Below are 22,942 nucleotides of genomic sequence, written 5' to 3'. Positions count from 1 at the left end.
CAAGTTTCAAAATCTTGTTATTCGTAAACATCTTGCATGCTATTTTCTGTAAAAATGTAATATTTATTGATTACCGTAACACTATTTATTGACACTATTATTTATTCACATTGAACCTTTCTGTAAATGTAGTGATACAATTGTTACATTGCTTTTGTATAATTTATTAAATTGGTATTTTCAATTTCAAATTGTCTTTATTTACACATTTTATTTCTTTTTTGTTGCTTCCTTCTTCAAAAAATAAAAAAATAGCACACACTCAGCAAAAAACAAGCTTTTATTATCCTCCAGGTTGTACAATATTCAGCAGACAGCATTTGAAAAAATAAGTTGAGTTGTGTTAAATTGAACTGTCATGGAATAAAAAAGCAGTTTAAAATAAAAATGTTACTTAATACAGAAACATTTTCTTTTTTTAGTTTACAGTATGTTATTCAGACTGCATTCACATTTTTGTAATGATGTACTGTAACTATTAGTAAGCGCTTAAAAAAAATCTATTTACATAGTATGCCTATACAAATTAAGCTATGACCAAGATTTTTTTAACCAAAGAAACATGTTTTCAAAGTTGTACCATTCACAGGAAGTACTAAGCCATTTGACAGTGAAATGTAAGGCCTACAACATCAATTGTAATGAATACTCCAAGTGGTAAATTAGATCCAGTTACCACATCGCCATTTCAATCATTCATGTGCTCATTGTTTTCATATGATCTGGCAGGAGAAAAACAGAAACATTGATTTTTTTTAAAGGATTTTTTTGTGGTAACAGCTCATCATTTGGCATACCATGACTTAAACAACATCCAAAGAGATACTGAGATACGATCTACCACCACAATCACTTTACATGTTGACATGATACTTACTGTGCAATTTGTTCTATGGATATGAAAAAAAAAACATGTCTCAATATTGACAGCATTTTAACATTGAAATTCTGAGCACAATTTAACATGGCCTTTTTGTTTCTTTTGGCCCAGTATGATAGTTTTATGAAAAGTACTGAACAGACACATTACCTTGTAGCCAGTCCAACCCTTCCTGGAGACCCTCTCCTTTGATAGCATTGCTGGCACTGAAAAATAAATAAGAAGTCAAGGCGTTGATCTAGCTTTGCCAGACCATCCACACACCGGAGCGGAGGAGGGACGGGCTACTCTACACAGCGTTTCAGGATGGGAGAAAACATTTTCTGTTTTATTCAAACCAGTCACAATCGTCATGGGCGGCGCTAAACTCCGCACAGAGCCGCTGTAAAATAGTCGAGCGAGAGAAAACTCAGATTGGACAGGTAGTCTAGCTAGCTGTCTCAAATAACCCTGCAGAAATCTGAAGAGCAACTAACTATAGTCCCCATGAATCCACCGGAGTTTAAAATTCTAATAGAAAGGAAACTACATGCATCTGGCAGAAGTTCCTGCAGTACTGGAGCAATCCCGGAAGTGGAATGTTAAGGATATAGACTAATCTCCTTGTTGCACTTTCTCACGACTTTTCTTGGATCCTGGATGTTTAAAGCTGCCTAGCTGATAATCCATCTGCCTCCCATCTGTCTAATGAGTAAACAAATTGGTACACCCTCTGTTACGACGCTGTTTAAGACTTTTTAATCTGTAACTCTTGAAGCACAAAATGTTGGGGATCGGGAAGAGAGGATTGGCTCAGGTCAGCCAATTAAATCCAAGTGCATTTATCTCAAGATTACCTAAAAAGAGTATAATTCCTGTTACAAACTACTCAACAATACATCTGAAGGTGGCTTTGGAGGCTTTGCTTACACACCCTTCATCAAGGGGAATATTTCTACAATTGTGTGGGCACATCAACGTCACAGCATACTTGTAGGACTTGACCAGAGTACTATAAGTGATAATCAGAATTATAAACTAAAGATTGTTTTGGAATGTGTGCAGCCTGTTTGGAAAACCAATGACATATTTTACCAGATGTTCCAGGGTTTGTCTTTGATGTTCTCCAAAGACAACATCTGTGAGATTTTTACAGAAGACATGGCATCGCGCAGATCCGTCTTGTTGGCAAAGAACAATACTGGTATCTTTTTGCTGCGGATATCTGGATAATAAGACAGACATGAAGACCAGTGAATCATCGGCAAAGAGGAAGATATTTTTTTGTTTATCCAATAAGGAGTCAAGTATCAGCTAAGTTTATAGTTTATGTCGACACATAGCCTAGCTTTAAATCTGAATATTCTTAACTAAAGGTGCTCTAAGCGATGTTGGGTGATGTTACTTCTTGTTGACGTTCAAAGTATTTTCAAACCAAACGAGATTAGCTTGTCTCTCCCTCCTCCTCATCCCGTTCCCTCATTTCTGAGAATAAAGTCAGAGCTCACATAATCTTTTCACCAGTGGCCCAAATCCTCTTCCATAGACATCGCTTAGAGCACCTTTAATACATGAAAAAATTGGACCGTATTGGACCAAGTGCCTTGATGGAGGACTAAAACTAGCAGGTTTCCATTTAAATGATTTCAGTGAATTCTCCATCGTGTTTTGGCCAGTGAAATTAACTTTTATAGTCTTAAACTTAGTATTTTATGCCACATGGTTCATCAGCATGCCAGATTCAGACAATAAGTATACTAACAAATTAATTTCCGGACACTGTTCATATTAGTTCTAACGCCTACAAAGAAATGCAAACTGTATAATTTCTATTATTTTACAGATTAAGATATGAACCATGTCTGACTGTATTTTTTAAAATGCCACACTTGGTGTCATATATCATTATAAATATATTTATTGTAGATATTGTTTATGCATAGAGGATATGTCAATTCTGCCTTCTACTAAAAAAAAAATAGCATCCACCCTGTGTCTGTATCCAAATGAGTTAAAACAGTATTGCTATTTTGTACCTTCGTGATTGAGAAGAGTATCTAGCTCCTCTTTGGCAACAACCATTCTCAGTTTGTCACCGCTGTCTATGACAAATATGATGGCATGGCTCTCTCTAAAGAAAGACAAGAGAAGAAGTTACAGATGGCAATTGAATATTACTGTGAAGTGTTTTTAATAAGCATGTTCTGTGTTTCATACTTATAGTAATGCTCCCATAGGTTTCTATATCTGCTCTGCCCAGACATATCAAAGACCGTGAAAGACAGGCTGCATGCAGGAAAAAAGAGAGGAGAGACAGCTGAGAGTGATACTATATGTTGCAATAGCCTTTTTTTTTAAATTTCATAACTGTAATTTAGTAAAAAATAATAGTGATGAAAATAAATTATACATTTCTACCTTGAACTCTTGAACTTCTCAATGTTGAAGCCAATTGTTGGGACTATTTCTGGTGCCTGTGTCTGCGCACACACACACACACACACACACACACACACACACACACACACACACACACACACACACACAAACACACACACACACACACACACACAAGTAATGGCAAAAGTATGTCAACAAGAAAGTAGTATAAGGAAAGTAAGATATGGGCTTTACCTGACTAACATGTTTCCATTCTTCTGACAATGGGCCTACATGATTGGAATTCTGAAAACAAGCAATCAGTGAATGATTGCAGTGAAAAAGAAAATTTTGACAGGCTTTGCCCCAAATTTATCCCAAATGATCATGGTTTAAGATTGTTATTAATGCATAACAAGTTTGTGTAGCCGTATTACAGATAAAGGTACACAAAGGCCTCTCGCTTTTTCTAACAAAATAATTTTCCTCCCAGAGTCTCATGTACTCACATGAGATGGTTTGAGTTGGTTGATGATGGTAGTTTTGCCACTGTTATCCAGTCCCAAACACAAGACGTTGACCTCTTTTTTCCTCAGGCCAAGCCAGCCCGACAGTTTATCCAGCAGCCCCATTAGACTTGATTGATGCTACATTGAAATCACCCCATGGATAGTCTGACTATTACTATAATTTACAAATTCTCTGCAAATTCTGGTAATAATAAACATAGCTGTGGATTGTGAGTTCCCAGTCCTTGCTTTGAATAGAGCGACAAGTGGAGATACCACCTGGACATGGGTAATCCTATTAAGGTGAATTAAGCTCTGTGATCCACCTGGTAACCTGGACACGGAGTACGGAGCTCTCCAGGCCCCCTATCCTGATTTCCTAATCTAACCTTACCTTTCTTTAATTGGAGTCAGCATGAATCTGTTTTGTCATCATGTGTGCTTTATACTAAGTCAAACAATCTTTGATTGGAGTGTTGATGTAAATCTACAATGAAGGAAAATATAAAAAAAACAGTGAGCTGCAGACCTGAAGCTAATCAGTGACCCAACAGCTCCATCTCTTGGTTATCAGTTATGTGCACAACTTCATGTAAGTTGCCAGGGTGAAGAGGTGATGCAGGTTTGAGATATTAGACAATAATTTACATTAAAAGCTAATTAAAGTGATAACTCTGGGATTTGACTGCCTCTGTGAGTTTTTTTTTAATTGGTAGCAAGGTTTCTCCTTAAAATTAGCATTGGCAACAAGGACATTTCACAACCTGAAAGCAATATGTCATTCAAATCAGTGCTGTTTTTATTGAAAAATGGAAACAAAATTAAATGAGCAGTCAACCACCAGAACTGTTCGTTTTTATTTGCAAATAAATATTCGCTGTAACTGCCTCTTACAGTGTGCAAGATCTACAACATCTCTTTGGAAATTATAGAAAAATAAAATACAAGAATTATAAGTATACTTGTACTTTGTACAAAACGTTCTAACATTGCTCAGCAGTAGAACATGCTAAACAAACAGCATCTGATATTCTCCTTAGTCTGTAGAAGGGGGGTGGCCGCGAGCATGTGTGTGCAAATACTTTGAACGTGACTGTACTGTATATGTGTGTTTAGATGTGCGTGTGCAACTTTCCTACTCCTGCAGGCTGGGATGCATAACTACGCTGTGACGGAAAGGCACAGACCTCTAAATCCAGTCTGCCTTTGACATTAATCATCGAGCCACAACTCGTAAGGGACTAGATTCGCTCTCTTGAATATGGAATACAACTCAAAGTAATTGCTAGGTCCTGTGACTGCACTGACCACACTTAAACTGTCTTGCATGACTTAACGGACTGTAAGGCATTCTACGTGCATGTTTAAGTGTGTGTGTGTGTGTGTGTGTGTGTGTGTGTGTGTGTGTGTGTGTGTGTTTGTGTGTGTGTGTGTATATGTAAGTACGTGTTTGTTAATGTTGATGTTAAAATGACAAATGATGAGTTATGATGCTGCTGTTTATATTTCTTCTTTCTCTACTGTCATTAAAGTCACTTACTGTATCTGCTGGACAGTGGATCACACAAACCGGTTTCCATCCACCAGGTTTTAGCTACTTCTGCTGCCCCCAACTCAACTAACTGGCTATATTCAGCAGCAATGCCTATTCACCACTGACTACCGGATGAAGACAAATTATTATTTTAATGGCAAACATCTGATAAATTGACATTATCTACTGCAGATCCAACACTTTTCATTCCAGACTACATCTATGTACACTGGTTTCCCATATTGCCACAAATTCCACAACCTTTACATGACCACATTGTAAAAACAGACTGGAGTAGAGTTACGTCCATTACCTTTGCATCTACAACACACTATTCTGTTCTGACATCTTGGATCAACTTTGTCCACGAAATGCACTGCATTAGTGTATGTGCAGGCAAAAAGAAACAATGAATGTATTTCTGAAAAACCATACAAGTCCATGTTAAGTTTCCAGACAAACATCTCCTATCTATCTATCTGTTAACATTCATATGTTAGGACAGTGGAGGTTGTGTACTTTCAGGCAATGTATAACATTTACAATCCAAAATATAGCAGGCTTATCGTCACACAACTGCGAGTACACTGGTTGCTAAAAACTGTCAGAAGAGACCTGTATGGTTATTATCTGAAGGCAACGGATCCAGTTCTGCAAGCTAAGCATGTGACAATAGAACCAGGTAGATGGTGTGGTGGGAGCCTCATGTTACCATGTCAACAAGAGTTCTCTCATTGCACAATTCTTCATCTTTCTCTGAGATACTGGGGTGACTGCATAATACTGTATTGCTGATTTGGATAAAAATCTGATATAAATAAAACATCTTAAATAAGATCCAGATTTACTAGGGCTTTCACATACAGGACTGCACATATATAGATATTAGATTATGATAATAATTATTGGTTAATTGTCTATACACTTTTGAACATTCAAGAAATCTCCATAATTTGCTTCTCACTTCTTTATTCAAGTATTAGCATACCAGATTCTCTGGAGAGAGGGTTAACTAAAGCAAATCATAATAAATGATCAAACTCTGAAATAAAAGATATTAAGGATACTTTTGGATTGCACACCCGATAGCAGCTACATGAGCACATAACTCAGAGCGAGAAAATGGCAAAAAGAAGAAGAAAATAGTCAAAAGTTCCGGTAGATTACGTTTGCAAATCTACATCTCTAGATATTGTTGCTTCACACACAAAAGTACTGCTGTTGCAACAAGGCATTACATTCCCCTAAGTGAAGGCCTGGGCCAGTCTTTTAAGTCGGTCAGGCTGCAATAGTCTGGCAGAGCCAGGTATACTGGGTAAGGGGTGTATAGTAGGAAACAGTCTGTTACTAATGGATGTGAGACCAGGGGGCAGTCGGCTGTGGTAGTCTGTCCAATTGCCTCCTTTATGAGGACTAGACTTCACTTCCCTCTGGTCCATCTATCTGTCCATCCCAGGTTGCGTTAAAGGTTATCCTCATACTTGAAAACCCTTCTCCTGTTCGTGCAGGAGCTGATGGCGGAGGGTCTGTACGCTGCTGGTGATCCGCCTCTGGTGGCCGATCAGATCCACCCCTATACGCCTCACATCTCTAGGCCGAGAGGGGGAACACAAAAACAAACACACACATAAGACGCTTTTAGTCTTACTTGTGAGGACTTTTCATTGACTTTCATTTATTTCCTACTTTTTCTTCTTTAGGGAAGCCCTTTGCATCTTGTAGCCAATGTTGACTCTGTCTGGTAAAAGGAGGGGATGTTGTGATTACAAATGTGCTATATAAGCAATACGCATTATTAGCTGTCCTCAGTCACAAGGGCGGAGTGAAGATTAAAAAAAGAATCTCACTTTGAAGTACATCCCTCAGATTTCTATCCTTGTGAAACGATCTTATGTATCTTATTTTTTTTAAATAAATTATTGACGTGGTAACCGTCTAAAGTGTGATACAAAACAGAAGCTCATTAAGTTACGTAAATGAAAAAACAAACAGCAGAAGCTGAAATATCCTGAATTTTACCACCTAGTGTGAGTCTTGTGCCAAAAGCCCTGGATCCTACACTTCCCATTATGCGGCTTGACAGTGTATTTCATAAAAAAAAACTCCTTGCCCATATCTTTCAATATTCACAACCCCAGTCTGAACCGCAAGCATTCAGGCAAGCGGAATTTGGGATAACCGCGATGACATCACTATGACATCATCAGGGTTATTTTCCCAGACTTTTGAAAGCTCCCTCCGAGAGCCACAAGACTGAATAGTAGTCCTAACAAGTAAACTGAAATTTATGAGTAATCCTTAGTATTGGTGTTTCCTTTTCTATCACCACTGCTGCTACAAAGATAGGTCCTCTTTGGTTGCATGCCATTTAATAATGGTAATAATGTTTTGGCTCTGCTACTCACTCAATACTCATCCTTGCCACTGAATCCAATGTGTTGTAGCCAGCTGCCATGAAATTGCTCTTGTACTGAGTCATCTTAATGGAGTCCAGCCAGTCCCCGATGGAGATGAACATCGGGTAGTCCATTTCCTCCCCCGGAGACTCCGGTAGACTGATGCAAAAAAAAAAATAAGAGAGATAACGTCAGATCCTGCCAGTATTCCCAAAGCATCTCAAAGGGAGACAACTGACCTTACTGGCTTAAAGATTTCAGAGTGACACTCACATTTGGTCCCATTTTTAGGCGTAGGAGTAAGCGCATTTTATACACTTTCTTAACCAGAAAAGTCACCCTATCTTTGCCTGGATTTAGGAAAAATATCCTATCAAAGCATACTGTGTATTGTAACTCAAATAACTCAAGTTTGGTTCTTAGTGCAGAGATGCTTGAAAAATACAGTCCCATCTCGCCTCAGCCTAAATGAACCGACAGCAGGCACATGCACACATCACAAGGGGCTTGAGCACTTTTTCTTCCTTGAGACTGTCTAATGACAATCACTATATTGATATGCGTTAACTTATTAAAATGCGCTATTTTGCATTCATTTGACAAGGCACTGCAAGTGAACAGGATAAACAAAATAACTAAAACTTATCAGTCCAGAATTTCCACAGTAAATCTACAGATGCAGCCTCAAACAAATACCATCTAAAATGTGTATTTCAGAAGTATTCCCATTAGAGAAAAAGAAGACATGGAAACAAAATAGACCAAAATCTCTAAATTGACCACAACATGAAAAAATTGTCCTGCATTAAACAGTAACTTTTAGGCTCCATGTCTAATAAGAAGTGTTTTTTCCTGTAAAATTAACACAATCAAAGCAACAGTCTTTTTTGTGTAGTGTGAAGATTTTGAAGTTTTAATTATTCCAATAACCCCAAAAGAATTAAAATTATTTATTGTCATTTTCAAAATAAACAAAACTACGTCCCTTTCCTTGGTGCAGTTACTTGTTATAAAAAAATAAAAAAATGTATACTGTATATATTATTTATATATGATGATGTGATATGATATGTGATTAACCTGATGAATGCTAAAACCTGTGTGAACTGATTATTTTTTTGAGTATTTATAAAATCTGTTAAACAATTGCGTGAGTTTTTTTTCTTCTTTCCATGAGCTCCTGCCGCCTAAAATGTCTGTGAACATCCCTGGTTTACAGTGCATTTACATTTAAAGCCTTTCATGATGCTAGGAACTCTTTAATACCGTACCTCTGAATGTCCTCTACCAGTGGCAGCAGGCTGCTGGGGTTACGGATCAGTTTGTCCAAGAAGGTAACAACATCGGTGAATTTAGGCCGGTGACTCCTCTCCTTCTGCCAGCAGTGCAGCATCAGCTGGTGCAGGGCCACGGGGCAGCCCATCGGTGCAGGCAGCCGGTAGCCCTCTTCAATAGACAGAATCACCTGGAGAGACAGTCGAATGTGTACTTTAAGATTCTCAAAATATGTCACAAAGGGTTGCCATTTTAAGTGATTTTTGGGGATGCATTTAAAAAGCTTTACAGGACTATGAGGTGATCCTACTCAACTTATACAAACATTCTTTGAAATTATTTTCTACGAATGAAAACCTAAAATGAAGGTTAACAACAATCTTAACGGTGACTTAACATGTTTCACACAATTAAAATATATAATATGCCTGTATTTCACATGTGAATGCTAAGGAGATCTTATTTTTATCTATTTGGTCTTTCATCTATGCATATTTTATTTCTTGTAACCTCCTCCTTGCATGGTTACTTTCCTGTGCAGTAGAAATAAAGTTGTCTTTTATACATGTGCCCAAACCTATCAATCAATTCCAACATGCAAGTGTAAAAAGTTTTTCATCTGAGCTGATAGCGTGTCCAAGTAGTCTCTATACAGTTGATCTCCATATCGTACCTGTGAGTCTAAGTCGAGCTCCATACATGTATCTTTGTAGGGAGCATTGTTAAGTGGCTGACCAGGATGAGATAGTGTTTGGCTGGTTTTGCGGCTTGGCTGACCTTTTGCCTTGGAAAGCACTTCTAAGCAATTCCCAAACAGCTCAAATCCTCCACAAACCCTGGGACCTTAGTGAATGTGCGTGTGTGGGTGTCTGTCTACAAATGTGTATGTGTGTGTAAGAGGTCGAAAGGATTACGGTGGAGCTTTCACACTCAGCGGAGAGAGGGATGGATCTGCTTCCTCCATGGTCCATTCCAATCCCTGACCACAGCCCAGGGATCAGCAGGGTTGCTCAGCCACACTGAATCCACAGCTTTAAACTCCCCCTCTATCCGACCGAAGTCTTCTGAACCTCTCACCTTCACTGCTCTTTTCCTTTCCTTCTCACTCATCTTTTTCATCCTTTTGGTGAATCTCAGCAGCATTTCTGTTCCTCCCTTACTCTCCTTTAAAGAGGAATGCTTTTGATGTGAGAAAACAGCCAGGGAGCAGGTTGAAGGGCAGCAATTTTAACACATATAATGGAAAATAAACGGAGAATTTACTCAGTGGAGCAGGACTTGAATTGAGAAGTCAATATTGAGTTGAGTTGCAGTACTAGAGGTTAGAGAGCCAGACTTGTGAGGGGAATATTTGTGAAAACAACATGAACAAGTCTACTCCATCCTCTTGGAACAATCACTGAGACGCTGCAGGGAAAATCACTTAAAGGAATAGATAGGAACAGCACTCAAAAGTTCAAACACCAGCACGCTCACATTACACGCAGTGAATTAGCTAATGCAGCTGTGCCAACCAATTCATCCAGGAACAATTTCTTTATATTTTCCAAAAGACAAAAAAATGACAGACAAATGAGTCTGTCCTTGAAAGTCTTGAATAACAACAGCTCTTAGAGGGCTGTGCCTATACGTAACGTAACGTAACGTAACGTAACGTAACGTAACGTAAGTTACGTAATACGTAACTATCGTTTAAGATTGTGTCATAGCTCCAAATAAAGTCCATCCAGTGTTTTAGTCAGTACCTCCCAATGCTTCCCACAGACAATGATTTAATGTCCCAAAATGATACAAATTGGATATGTGGTAGCCACAACTACGACATTAATGTCACTTCAATTCAAGGTCTTCAGTACGATTTCTGGGACTTTTCATTGTACAGTTACAAACATGTTATACAGGTTGGATTTTTAAGGCTGATTCTGATATTTTTTAGACTTTATACTGTTTAAAAGTTCTTTAAAAAATTGACAATGTATAGGTAAAAAAAATTAAAAAATCAAGAAACTGTAAGACAGTGGAAAAATGTACACAAATAGTGCAAGCAAAATTTGCTTTGCCTGTTGTCTGAGGACACGCATTCTAATTCTGGGGAAATTTGGGATCTTTATTGAATGTTTTTGTCAGGGACCTTGTACCTAAAAACAATGATCTCAAGAGAAGAGATGTTTGGTACCAGATTTAGCTAGTGTAGTCCCTGGGCAGGTAAGCAGTGTTCCAGAATTTCTTTAATCCGGGGCCGTGTACAGCAAAATGCAAAAGTTTTTATAAACTAAAAATGGGGAGCCAATGAACCTCCTGTTGTGTGCGCAGCAGCTCTGCGTTTTTATTACCACGAGTTTACATGCACTTATCTGCTGCTTGGGCATCACCTGGGACACAGCCAATAAACGAGAGACACACCCACCGAACGAGAGAAAACAAGCCGTTACGCACCTTTCCGAGGAAACATATCGTTCAACATGGGAACCGTAACAACATGGTGCACACCGGTTTGAGATTGAATGTGCCCCTGGTTATGGTCCTGCCCATAGCATCATTTCACCAACAGGATAAACCATGATTATCAATACTATTAGCATAACATTTCTTTTAAGTAACTGACTGACATTTGTTTAACATATCTAATGAACATTATGCTTATTTATTGATTCTCTTTTTTGTTTCATACTGTACCGGAAAGTTAATTTGAGGGACCAAAAAACTAAAAAAGCCAATAAACTAATTAAGATATCAGTCACCAAAGTGATGCCTCTTCTCCTCTTCAGCAGCAGTAGCTCCACCACTTCTTTTCTGAAATCACTAAAAGCTCCTTTGTGTCATGGTCCATTTCCTTCATTTTCTGAATATAAGTGTCATGAATATGCAGCACATTGTATCAAAGACTTACAAACTTGGTGGCAGAAGCTTTTCGGATTAAGTCACTGAGACTCGAGAACTTTTTACTAGAACTTTTGGTAGAGTGAGTAGGATAATGATGAGGTAACCATGCAGTTCGTACTTTTTCTTTTATCTTTTGTAACTCTAAAGAACATTATCCCGACAGGGTCACTCCCCATGTGACACAAGTGCACCGTAAACAACCATTGTGATGATGACGACGACTACAATACTCACATCCTGATTGGACATCTCCCAGTATGGCCGCTCCCCATATGACATCACTTCCCACATGACGATGCCGTAACTCCATGCGTCGCTGGCAGAGGAGAACTTTCTGTATGAAATAGCCTCAGGAGCAGTCCATCGGATTGGGATCTTACCACCCTGGTCACACACACACAAATACAGTAAACACTCATGGATAGACTTATAGACTGTAAAAATGTGTATTATGTACAGCATCTAGTAAATCATTCAAAGTATACGTCAGCATCTCAATACCCTCAACCCTGCCTCTCTCGCCATCCCCTCACCCTTCGGTGGATTTCAACCACAGTGTTGTGGAGCAGAAATTTAAACTTGGAACCATAACCACAGCATTTGCTCCACACAATAACCTCAGTACAAAGCAGGAAATGGAGGTCACTGTAAGCTCAGACAGATTTACAGAACGGCGTCATTTCATTTGCTATCTAAGGCACCTCCATCTGTCGCTGGACTCAGGAGAGAAGGCAGAAAAATGTACCAGGGTGGAAAAAGGTATAAACAAGTTAAATTTAAAACTTTTTAATACCACTTCTAAATGAAACTTCAAACTTTCAATGGAAATACAAAGTGGAAATATACAGAAATCTTTCCAAATAAACACAAAGTGAACAGTATGGTAAAATGACAATAATTGGTTGAGTTTAAAAACATTGACTTAATGTGTGTAATGCTAAAGGATAACACAAAAATGTAATTGATGTCCTAAATTATATTTATTATTATAATATTTTCAGAGACTCAGAGGGTTGCAGTTTGTGGAGGACTCATCATGGACAGAGAGTAGCCAGCAGTATGTAAGAGTGTTTTTCTTCTTCCACATACATCACGATCATCGGCCATATTGTAATAGCCTGGTTGACAACGGGTACGTTTTCTATCCAGCGATGGCCATTGAACGGTAGGGAAACACAGATGTCTTGGTCAAAGTGCAGAAATCTTCTCTTCTAACAGGTGTGTTATGAAAGAGTGTATGCAATGCCCTGAGCACTTTCTCCAGCTGCCAGACACTGAAGCTACTTTTGAAGGTATTGTGGAGTGTGTGAAGCCCACAGATCCCCACCACAATCAGGTGGGCACTTCCAAATGCCTCCGCATGTTCCTGTTGGAGCGTTGAAAAAAAACTTCCAGCTGACTTTTGGTTTGTCCATTGAGATAGAAATCATTTTTCTAAGGTCTAGCTGCTGCACAAACTCCTGGAATTTAAAACACGCATCCATAAGTCATACAACAGTCAACACATCTAATTTCTGACACCCCTACTTCAGATGAATGTCATACTGGATTTGATAAAAAAGAATGAATACTGATTCACAAATTACGCAATGTGAGCCATCCCTATGGCCATAGTGTACAGTGCTGCTCAGGAGTCTATGAACAAATGAAAAGTTGACTTAAAAGAGGTATAAAATAAAATCATGTTTTTGAAATTGATCTTGACCTTAATAAAAAAGAGGAAAAATCAACCTTTAAGGACACCAGTTTTTTTTGTGAATGAACAAGTATCGTAAATAAATACATTTTCTTCTTTAAAATGCAGGGGGCAAAAGTATGCCCACCCATATGTCAAATCCGCATAGAAGCAGGCAGGTTTTTACTTTACTTATTTCATGGATCCAGGATACTATGCATTTCAAGATCCCTTGGCCTTTGGAATTAAAATAGCCCCCCCTCCCCTCCATCATCACTTACCCTTCACCATACCTAGAGATTGGCATGGTTTAATTTTATTTAGCTTAATAGCTGGGTTGATTTGCATTGAGAGATGATCTTACGGAAATTTCCACATGCATATCTCTATGTATGGTGAAGGGTAATTGATGAAATGGGGTTATTTTAATTCCAAAGGCCAAGGGAACCTTATCAGATCGCATAGTATCCTGGATCCATTAAATAACTGACCTTTAATAATAAGAATCTGACTACCTCTATTGGAATTTAACATAGGAGTGTGTATACTTATGCCCTTAAAGGTTGGATTTTCCAACTTTTTTAATTACGACATTATAATCAATTTCCAAAAGATGATTTTTGTATTCCTCTTTCTAGTCAACTTTAACATGGGTTCCTAAACTTACTTTACTATTTAGACACATTGGTAGGTAAACAACAGACTTTCCTACCATTCTAAAACTCAATTTGGCTATTTATCTTTTTAAGTTATCTAATTAAAGTGTAGTGCCCTATCCAGAGTTGTTATTCAGTTGATAAATCAGTAAAGCTTAACCCTTGTGTTGTCTTCCCATCAATCATGCAACTTTGTTATTCTGGGTTGAAATTTCAACCTTTTCTCAACGTTTTTGTAAATTTTTTAAAATTTTGTTGGTGACATTCTTTCCAAATCTTTTGTCACGCTTTTGTAATTATTTTTTGGTCACTTTTTCAAATATTTTGGAGAAAACAAGACTTTTTTCTCCGATTAAAAAAAACAAATGTTTCCTACAAATTGTTTTTTTTGCTGTTTTGTGGCTTTTTCCAACATTTGTCACTTTTTTCAACATTCTTTTGTCATAGTTTTGATCTAGAAAGTTTTTGTATACGGGTTAGATTTAACCCAAGGACGACAGAAGGGTTAACTATAGGATACACAGACATATAGAAGAGTTTAGGTAATAAATATATTTATGGCAGACTTACTTTGAAATGCTGAAATAGGTCCTGGACAGTTGCAGGGCCCATGAACTGTGCTCCATAGAATCTGGACTGGACGTGGTCATTTAACTAATAATGCAAGTGCAAGTCCAGTGGTTTTCTTTTGGTTGTCTGGTTCAGTGTCTCGTCGGACATAATTACAAACGCAGCGCAGATTTGGACTTCTGTGATGAGCTCTTTTTTTATATATGGCACCAATCCAAATTTAGCCATGTTTCTGGTCTTGTCTTTTCCACAAGTAAATGACAAGCCCCGAATCTGGAAACATTGCTTGGAACACTACATTTGTCATCGTCATTTGACCTGTATGACTTGTGGCTTGTCACGGTCCTCAGCGCCCAAATCACCTCTGTTCAGAGTGTTGGCATAGAGCCACAAATTGGTCGTAGGTCAGCTGGCATTGTTGGCTGTTGATTTCCCGTTTTTACATCCACCATTGTAGCATTGACATCGTTGCTAGAGGTGGAAATAGTTGAGCAGAAACTAGCAATGGCAGGTTGCTTGCGTGCCTTTATGTAGTCTCTGTGCTTTTTGCTCTGTATCTCTGCTCTGCTCTGATCCCCATAGAGGGTTTCACGATGCGTCATCAGACCGGAGGTCGCCATATTGGAGATACTCTGCATCACAACAATGCACAAGCACTGAAGTAGATCCCAAACGTCGTCAAGGAAAATGGTTATTGTTGCCGTGTTTTAGGTTGTACCAATAGAACAGACCGAGAAAAACATTTGGAATATTATCGACTTCCAAAATTTATTCAAATCCAGGGAGAGGAATGCCAGACGTCAAAAGGAAAGGAGGGGCTTGTGGCTGGCAAAGCTCAAACGCACTCAGGTAGTGTACAGTGTAGATAGCAAAGTGGGGCTCTTTGAATTGAAAAAAACAAAGATTGAGAGTCACTTGGCTACACCTTGAGTATCACAATGATGTCATACAGTTAAGGTTAGGTTGTTAAAGATGTTATTGCATTATTTAATCTGGCCTCCACAACACAACGGTCGTTAATGACTTGGAACTGCGTCTCACTCACTTATCCACACACCATCTGGTTATAGTACTCCTAACCCTTGGTAGGATTTAAGGTCTGCAGTTGTCTATGGGCTCAGTGAGAAAGCAGGTAGTTGACTACCTATATCGGGATATGCAACTGAAGGAAGAATCACCGGGTCACCATGGATACAAGAAGTAAGAGCCACAACTGTAGTTTCTTGAAAAATCACACCTTTTCTTGTGGTCCAAGTCCTTCCCTATATGCCTTTGCATCTTGGATGTTTTTATGTTGTTTTGACAGTGCTACATTCACTTAAAGTATCCAAAGTGCACAATTCTCAACTGTTCTTCGTTCAGTTGTTTACACCGAGTATCTCCAATATGACCGTGCATCCGGGTTCCTGCCCAGAACATGACGTCAGTGAAAGCCCTCTACTGACCCAATTGTGAAAGTCTTCCGACACATAACGCTGTTCGCTTCATAAGCATTTTCAGGCACCGACCTTGACCAAGACTACTTGTTGTTTTCAAGCCGTTTGCAAATGAACTTGCATTCCCCCATTTTTCTAGATAGCTATCAACCATTGTTGCAAATGTTTCTGGCAAATTTACAAATCCCGTAATAAAATCACGAATCTCACTGACTACGGCCTCGCCAAGACCCACCCACAAAGCAGCTCGATTGGTTGGAGTTAGGCATTTGACCTCGAGTGTTTAAGGTTAGGATAGCCGGTTGGTCAGGCGATAGGACATGTACAAATGGGATTATGTTACTGCGACAATGGAGCGCAAAGCCTACAGCCTAAAAAAAAAATCTGAATTTAAGACAATGGAATACATTTTAAGGCCTTCTTTTTAGGAAAAGTGATTTAAGACTTTTTAAGGACCCGCGAACACCCTCTGTGTAGGCTACCTACATTTTAGCAGCATTATTAAGTAGGAATAGCTAGTTGATTTATCAGTTTGCTTATATCTCAAGCCCCACTGCCTTTACAGTCTGTAAAGTTCAAGTGTCCCAAATTCAAATTGCATTTCAATACTGACAAAACTTACATGATTGGAAATGATAAACTTCCTTTGGAGATAAAAAATGATAAGATACAATAACAGCAGGTAACTGTTTTTTTCTAATGAAGTGACACAGGTAGAATTAGCCACAGTACAACTGGTAGGGAGTGTCAGTACACTCTCATTTTGTTTTAAATCAATGTATTGTTCTGATATCCCATCTGCATGATGGCTTGTTGTAAATCACATTGTTACTACGGTTGGAGACAGAGTTAGATAGTTTGTTGGAACAAGGAGAGATGATCTAGCCTACCAAGCACTACACTGATTACGTCCTTATCTCTGCTGTATCTCTGAAAACAGCAGATTGTATCTTGAAGGAAACCATCTCTGGTTGTAGAAAACCCCTTTAGATACCTTTTTCAAGTGACTGAATTTCCAACAGTATAGCGAATATAAGTGTTCATTCCAAGAGATGTTTAGTGCTGTCACTATTTGTATCTGTGTGTTTGTATATTTGTAGAGCTAAAACATGCAAAGCTTGTCTCTAAGAAAGAAATCAGGTTTTTACATGCAAATTCTGAATACATTTAGCCAAATATTGTATATTTGCAACATGCCTGCCTTCTACCCATGAATCTCCAATCAAACGTTTTTCAGATAAGCTCTGAGCAGAGAAAATGGACTGGAGTCAATATTACACTGTTGTGTGAAGGGCTTTGGAGGCTATTACCAAACAGTGTATACAACATTTTAATATTTGACCATTTCATATACATATAATGCAGCATTTTCAGTTTGTCCCATAAACTTCATAATTGTAAGGTTAAAAAAAAACAGCCTATGTAACCTTTTACCAACACATCCTCATACCTAAATGATACTGAAGGTTGATTTTTAAAGACTCCCAAAACAACATACAGTACATATGCAACTTTTTTTTCTTCTGCTACACGGAGGCAGTTCATGTGACCATAATTTTCTGACCGTTCTATTTAATCTTATGGTTTAAAGGTAATTGGATCAGTATTAAACATGAACTAAACATAACCAGAAACGTAATTGTGGGTCATTGTGAACTGCCTGCCAAATCGACCCATATAGTTGTTTTAGGTACAGATTAGTCTACCATGGCCAGACCTTCCTCCACAGCGCTGCCCAGGAGGGTCTGGCTGGTCCACACAGCATTCCGGGATGTAAGAAAAATGTGCTCCGGTCAATTGACATTTCTTTAAACCAATCAAAATCTTCTTCACCGGAGGGAGCAATGGTGCCTCTGCAAAATAGCCTCTGGGACTGTTTTTACTTTTTTGTCTCATGTGTACGTTCAAAGGTTGTTTTAGTCATGCAAATAAAACTTCCGGCGGCACTTGAACAACTATAGAAATGAAACGTCCATATAGACTATGTGCGGATGGACAGCTATAAGTGAAGTTTTCAATGAAATAAATGGTATTATAATTATTTCCAAGAACAGAATCAGCTTGTTAAAACCTGTCACATATTAGTAGCAGCTGCTTGGTTTTAGAGGGATGTGTCAGGTGTGTACCGTTGTGGTGTAAGCAGCCTCCGGGTCGTCCTCCAGGACTCGGGACAAGCCAAAGTCTGACACTTTACACACCAGGTTGCTGTTGACCAGGATGTTTCGAGCTGCCAGGTCTCGGTGAACGTAGCCCATGTCTGACAGATACTTCATACCCGAGGCGATGCCACGCAGCATGCCAACCAACTGGATGACAGTGAAGTGACCGTCATGTTGCTGACAGGGAGAGCAGGACACAGAGAGAAATGAGCAGCCATTGGAAAAAATAGAGAGAGCGCAGACAACGGGGGGAGAAAAGCAGGGTCGACAGCAAACACATAAAGATAAAGGAATGACATAATGATATGTATAGAGCAACAGCATACAGGATAATGATGTACTTCAAGGATTTTTGTGGAACATTTTCTGAATTATGCTGGCAGTTTATAGACCGGACAATACATTCCCATTTCATCTTCTTGTAAGGCAAAACAGAGACAATGTGACAAACTACCTGTCTTTTTTAAAATTCTTAAAAATACTTTACTATGCGTGGTCCCCAGCTGTAAACAATATCTGTAGATAACCTATGACCAAGGGTCCAACAAAGTCATGCAAAGGTAGCATTGCTTTTACGTACTGAGACAAATGTGTTAAGGCTTTGTCTTATAAAGCTATATTTATATCGGCATTTTTTTCAGTCTTTATTTGTCAAAGATATACCACCTGAAACAGGAAAGAGACATAATCATTCTCGAGTTCTCTGATCCCCTCGAAACTCACCCTCAGAAAGGAGTCCAGCGATCCATTTTCCACATACTCCACCACAATCATTACAGGCCTGCCTGGAAATACACAAACACAACACACTCCTTATTTCTCCGAAGATGTTTTCTTTGCTAAAGGAAAGTTAAATTAAATGCTCATAAGCTACTAAGTGTCTGTACTTAGATTTTCTTGCAGGTTTTCAATGGTAAATATCGAGATTGATATCTTTTGATCAAAGATGCATTTAGGATGTGTTTTGTGTTACATTTCAATATATATTTCAATTTCACCATTGATAAATACACCAATCACCAATAATGCTACTTAGAAATAAACTCAATTGAAGGACTTTTGTAAAACCACTAGTGCAGAACTGCAATCACATCATCATACTAGATGAGCATGATGAAGGAATCTGAGGTGATGTTTGGCAACTAACAGGCAAACCCTTATTTTTCAAATGTCTTTGCATCTATTATCATCCATAACGCAAACATCTAAAGTGCGTGTGCATACAGATATAACAGGACAACATGGAGCAAAGACTGGTCAGGATGATCAATTATTGAATAGTGGCCATCAAACTATTAGTCAAGGGGCACTGGTCCCAAATGATTCACTGATAAAGCATAAGATAATGTTCTAAGTCATGTAGGTGACACATTGGAATAACACTGTGTGTGTGCGTGTGTGTTACTGCCAGTCTGAGACAAAGAAAAGCAATGAGAAGGCTTGGGGAACACACACACACACACCATCAGCACTTGATTGATCGAGTCAAGACACTCAATTCATAAAACCTTTTCAACCTTCCAAACAGGACCTGCTCAGTATTCAGTCCATAACGTGAAACAGTTAGGAACAGGTGCAAACACAGTCTCTCTTTCCAAATGTTATTGTTTCCCCACAGAGGACTCCTACAGTGTTACAGATTGACTGGTTTACAGCTCAGAGACAGTTGTCCAGGCCGGTGTGCCAGTGAGCTGTACTGTAAAACATACTGAACTGCTGGAAAAAGAAATGAAAGTGTTACTGTAGTGAAGTAACACCATGGTATCACACTCCAGATTCAAGACAGCTTCTTTCCTCACATTTGAATGGGAAAAACCACACGGTAGAGGATCGAGTATCACTTTAATTTATGATTTCAATGCTAAGATTGGTAAAAGCATCCCTCTACCACATCTGAATGTCTTTACAGGATACGGGATGGTTTTTGTATCATAAGAGCAAAAGGCTTAATAGCAGCGGAACTTTATAGAGTAAAGGCATTTGATCCAAATTTCAGACACACTGACATATTACATACTATCACCACCGCTTTACCCTAAAAACATTTTTACTAATTGCTTAGACCGACCGGAAATGACAACCACGATGTTAGTGGTGTGCGGCCAAAAACTGATTTTACTCATCCGCCTCTCGGTCTCTTAATAGCTTCAAATATGGATTTATTGCACATTTCCTTTTCCAGAATAACCAGGATAGTTTTAAACCTCAAGATTACTGTGTGAATATTTGCATTTAAGATTTATGGAATATATGTATATAGACATGAAGACTTTGTTTTTCAAATTAAACCATGTCACTAGTTGTTCTGACTTCATGGGAATATACTTCATGGGAATAGTTGACTATAACATCATAACCAATACATTTTACAAAGAACTTCCCATTAGAGACACACCCAAACGTTGATGCTGACATGTCAATTGGATCACATTTATTGCACATTACGGGCAAGCATGATAGCTCATTTAGCCTTTAGGACCCAGGGCTATTGATATGTTGATTGACATTGAGATCGACCAGATCGGTTTGTGATCCGCCCTCACTTTATCAATGACCGAGACTCCAGCTTTCTGCTGGGAACAATAGTGTTAAGGGAGTCAACATCTCATTAAGAGCAATCGCAATCTAATCACTGTTTGCACTGCACTGTGAATGTTTGCATTTGTTCAATGCATATGCTTTTTATAATGCTTTTAATGTCTTGCTGCTGCATGCAATTTTATACCTGAATCTTTTAAATATATTGTGTGTACAGCTGTGTGCATTTTTATATTGTGGGAAACGTTGCAACTTAAGAATTTCATTGCATGGTGTAAAATCTGTGCAAAAGACAAATAAATATCTTGAATCTTGAAGAGAGACAGAAGAGAGCAGGTGAGACTGCTGGCAGCAATAAGAATATTCTGCACTCAAAAACATATCACATATCACACAGTCAGATTTATACTTCAGTAAAACTGTTTTTGACAATTAAATTGTTGGTTTGACAGAATGCATCTTGGGTTACCTTCTCAAAAACAAGAATCTGCAAAGAGAAGCATCTGGGACTATCCAAAATGCCACATAATATAAAACAAAAAATGGTGTAAGCCATTCAAGCAAGTAATGACAATGGACACATCTCCCACGGCAGGTGCAGATGACAAAAATGTTTTGTGTTATGTTTCTTCATAAATGTATTTTTAACTTAATGCAAAGGACTTACTGACTTCTTCTTTAGGGACTTCTATATTGCACTTTTACATTTTGTGTTAAGAAAACAAAACTGATTAATGATTGTATACTGTGGCACACACCTTTGGAAAAATCTTGACTTGACATTTACTGTTAAACAGCTTCAATTTGTTTAACATTTTAAATAATCAAAGCCAAACCATGCATAACATAAACAAGGGAATGGTGAATCGCCCATTCACCACAGCTACGTCACCAGAGGAAAGAAGGCACGTGGGGATAGGGATGAGCAGACTTACTTTAGACCAAATAGGCACATGTTTCTTTTTATTGAACTGCCACATTTATCATCCTTTTCTTACATCTGCAGATATTCTCCTCCTCCCGCCCAACACCAATCCAGGAGGGATAGACAGGATATGATTTGATCAAGCTTGGCTTTCCTGAGCTATATATTAGCAATGCCTTGAAACAATATATAGTTATGCAGCGCCTGAACAAAAACAAACGCACCTGTTTACCAGAATCAAAATGTGTCACCTGTTATTTTCAAGCAGGTATAGCAGTCAGTCACAGCACAGTACTCTCCGTAATTAGTCTCTGAAGAACAACAACAGATGTAGGGAGCCAAAGATGGAGAAAGGGAGTCAAAGACAGACAGAAAAAGGATACTTAGAATTGATGTCTTTCTCTAGCCCACTGCCAAGAACAAAAGAGAGCATGCTTTGGTGAGAATTGGATTGTGTGCAGTGGCGGCGCCAGAGATTTCTTTTTGCTGGTGTTAAGGGGTTGCTCGACGTTTCGGTGAGGGTGCTCTGAAAGTTAGAGTTTCTCTTGACGTAAGCAGCCTACTCACACGCTCCCACCTCCGCAGCGGTTTAAGCGAGCAAACAAGAGGGAGAGAGAGGTTGATGTTTTTCATGCACTAAAGTTGCCGATACAACAGCACCATGAAACTTTGATTAGCCCACTGAACATATTTCAAATACCAGCCAACAAGCCAGGTTTACACAATCATTACTGCAGCTTTCATACAGTAGCTTGTGTTGGCAGAAAAATAATGCAGCAGGTCAAATAATCACACGCACACACAAAAACACACACACACACATGCATCCTCACACAGTATTCATACTTGCACACATGGTAACAATAATGTTACATTTTTCATATCTTCAGTGACTTAATATAAGCCACTGAACCTGTTTCAAACCCGTTTTCAGGGCTATAAATAAACCAATGTCCTGTGCGCTGTTTAACTTAGGATTCAGTGATCCATTTATTCAGTTCTGTAAAACATATTTTCACTGTAACGTGCAGCTACAAGACGGAGATAAGAGTGAAGTTCTTGCATAGACTCCTATCGGAAGAATCCTTCTTTTATTCATGTATTAATTTTTTAAATATCAATTAACACATTAATGAAAATATACATAT

The 22,942-nt window shown here is 38.6% G+C and overlaps 2 protein-coding genes across 5 annotated transcripts in view; both read right to left on the bottom strand.

The window, feature by feature from the left end:
- Positions 1-421: 421 nt before the first annotated feature.
- Positions 422-4,034, bottom strand: LOC117953320 (ADP-ribosylation factor-like protein 6). 4 transcript variants are annotated; one of them, XM_034886226.1, is made up of 9 exons: positions 3,748-4,034; positions 3,494-3,544; positions 3,278-3,339; positions 3,077-3,145; positions 2,896-2,990; positions 1,955-2,084; positions 1,031-1,086; positions 878-890; positions 422-722 (listed from the first exon to the last, which is right to left on the bottom strand). In XM_034886226.1, exons 1-9 carry the CDS (start codon positions 3,868-3,870, stop codon positions 689-691), a joined length of 633 nt encoding a protein of 210 aa, XP_034742117.1. In that variant the 5' UTR covers positions 3,871-4,034; the 3' UTR covers positions 422-688. The 4 variants fall into 4 exon arrangements, with proteins under 4 accessions (XP_034742117.1, XP_034742119.1, XP_034742120.1 ...); XM_034886228.1 differs by lacking the exon at positions 878-890; XM_034886229.1 differs by lacking the exon at positions 3,494-3,544 and having other exon boundaries at positions 3,748-4,031.
- A 549-nt stretch (positions 4,035-4,583) lies between these two features.
- The window catches only part of epha6 (eph receptor A6), a 179,543-nt gene continuing 161,184 nt past the window's right edge, over positions 4,584-22,942 (bottom strand). The window contains exons 12-17 of the mRNA XM_034885345.1: positions 19,055-19,116; positions 18,299-18,508; positions 12,070-12,219; positions 8,949-9,142; positions 7,687-7,836; positions 4,584-6,871 (exon numbers count right to left, since the gene is read on the bottom strand). Of these exons, the coding sequence (XP_034741236.1) occupies positions 6,757-6,871; positions 7,687-7,836; positions 8,949-9,142; positions 12,070-12,219; positions 18,299-18,508; positions 19,055-19,116 (881 nt within the window). The 3' untranslated portion in view covers positions 4,584-6,756. The remainder of the gene's footprint in view (positions 6,872-7,686; positions 7,837-8,948; positions 9,143-12,069; positions 12,220-18,298; positions 18,509-19,054; positions 19,117-22,942) is intronic.

This window comes from Etheostoma cragini, chromosome 11 (genome assembly GCF_013103735.1).
Source record: "Etheostoma cragini isolate CJK2018 chromosome 11, CSU_Ecrag_1.0, whole genome shotgun sequence".
Lineage (NCBI taxonomy): Eukaryota > Metazoa > Chordata > Actinopteri > Perciformes > Percidae > Etheostoma > Etheostoma cragini.
The sequence above is the reverse complement of the archived record's forward strand: the minus strand, read 5'-3'. Positions and strand labels throughout refer to the sequence as shown.

Coding starts and splice junctions, on each gene's coding strand:
- LOC117953320 (XM_034886226.1), bottom strand. CDS start 3,870: ATGGGGCTGCTGGATAAACTGTCGGGCTGGCTTGGCCTGAGGAAAAAA. Junction 3,545..3,747: donor ACCAACTCAAACCATCTCAT/GTGAGTACATGA, acceptor GCTTGTTTTCAG/AATTCCAATCATGTAGGCCC. Junction 3,340..3,493: donor AATGGAAACATGTTAGTCAG/GTAAAGCCCATA, acceptor GTGTGTGCGCAG/ACACAGGCACCAGAAATAGT.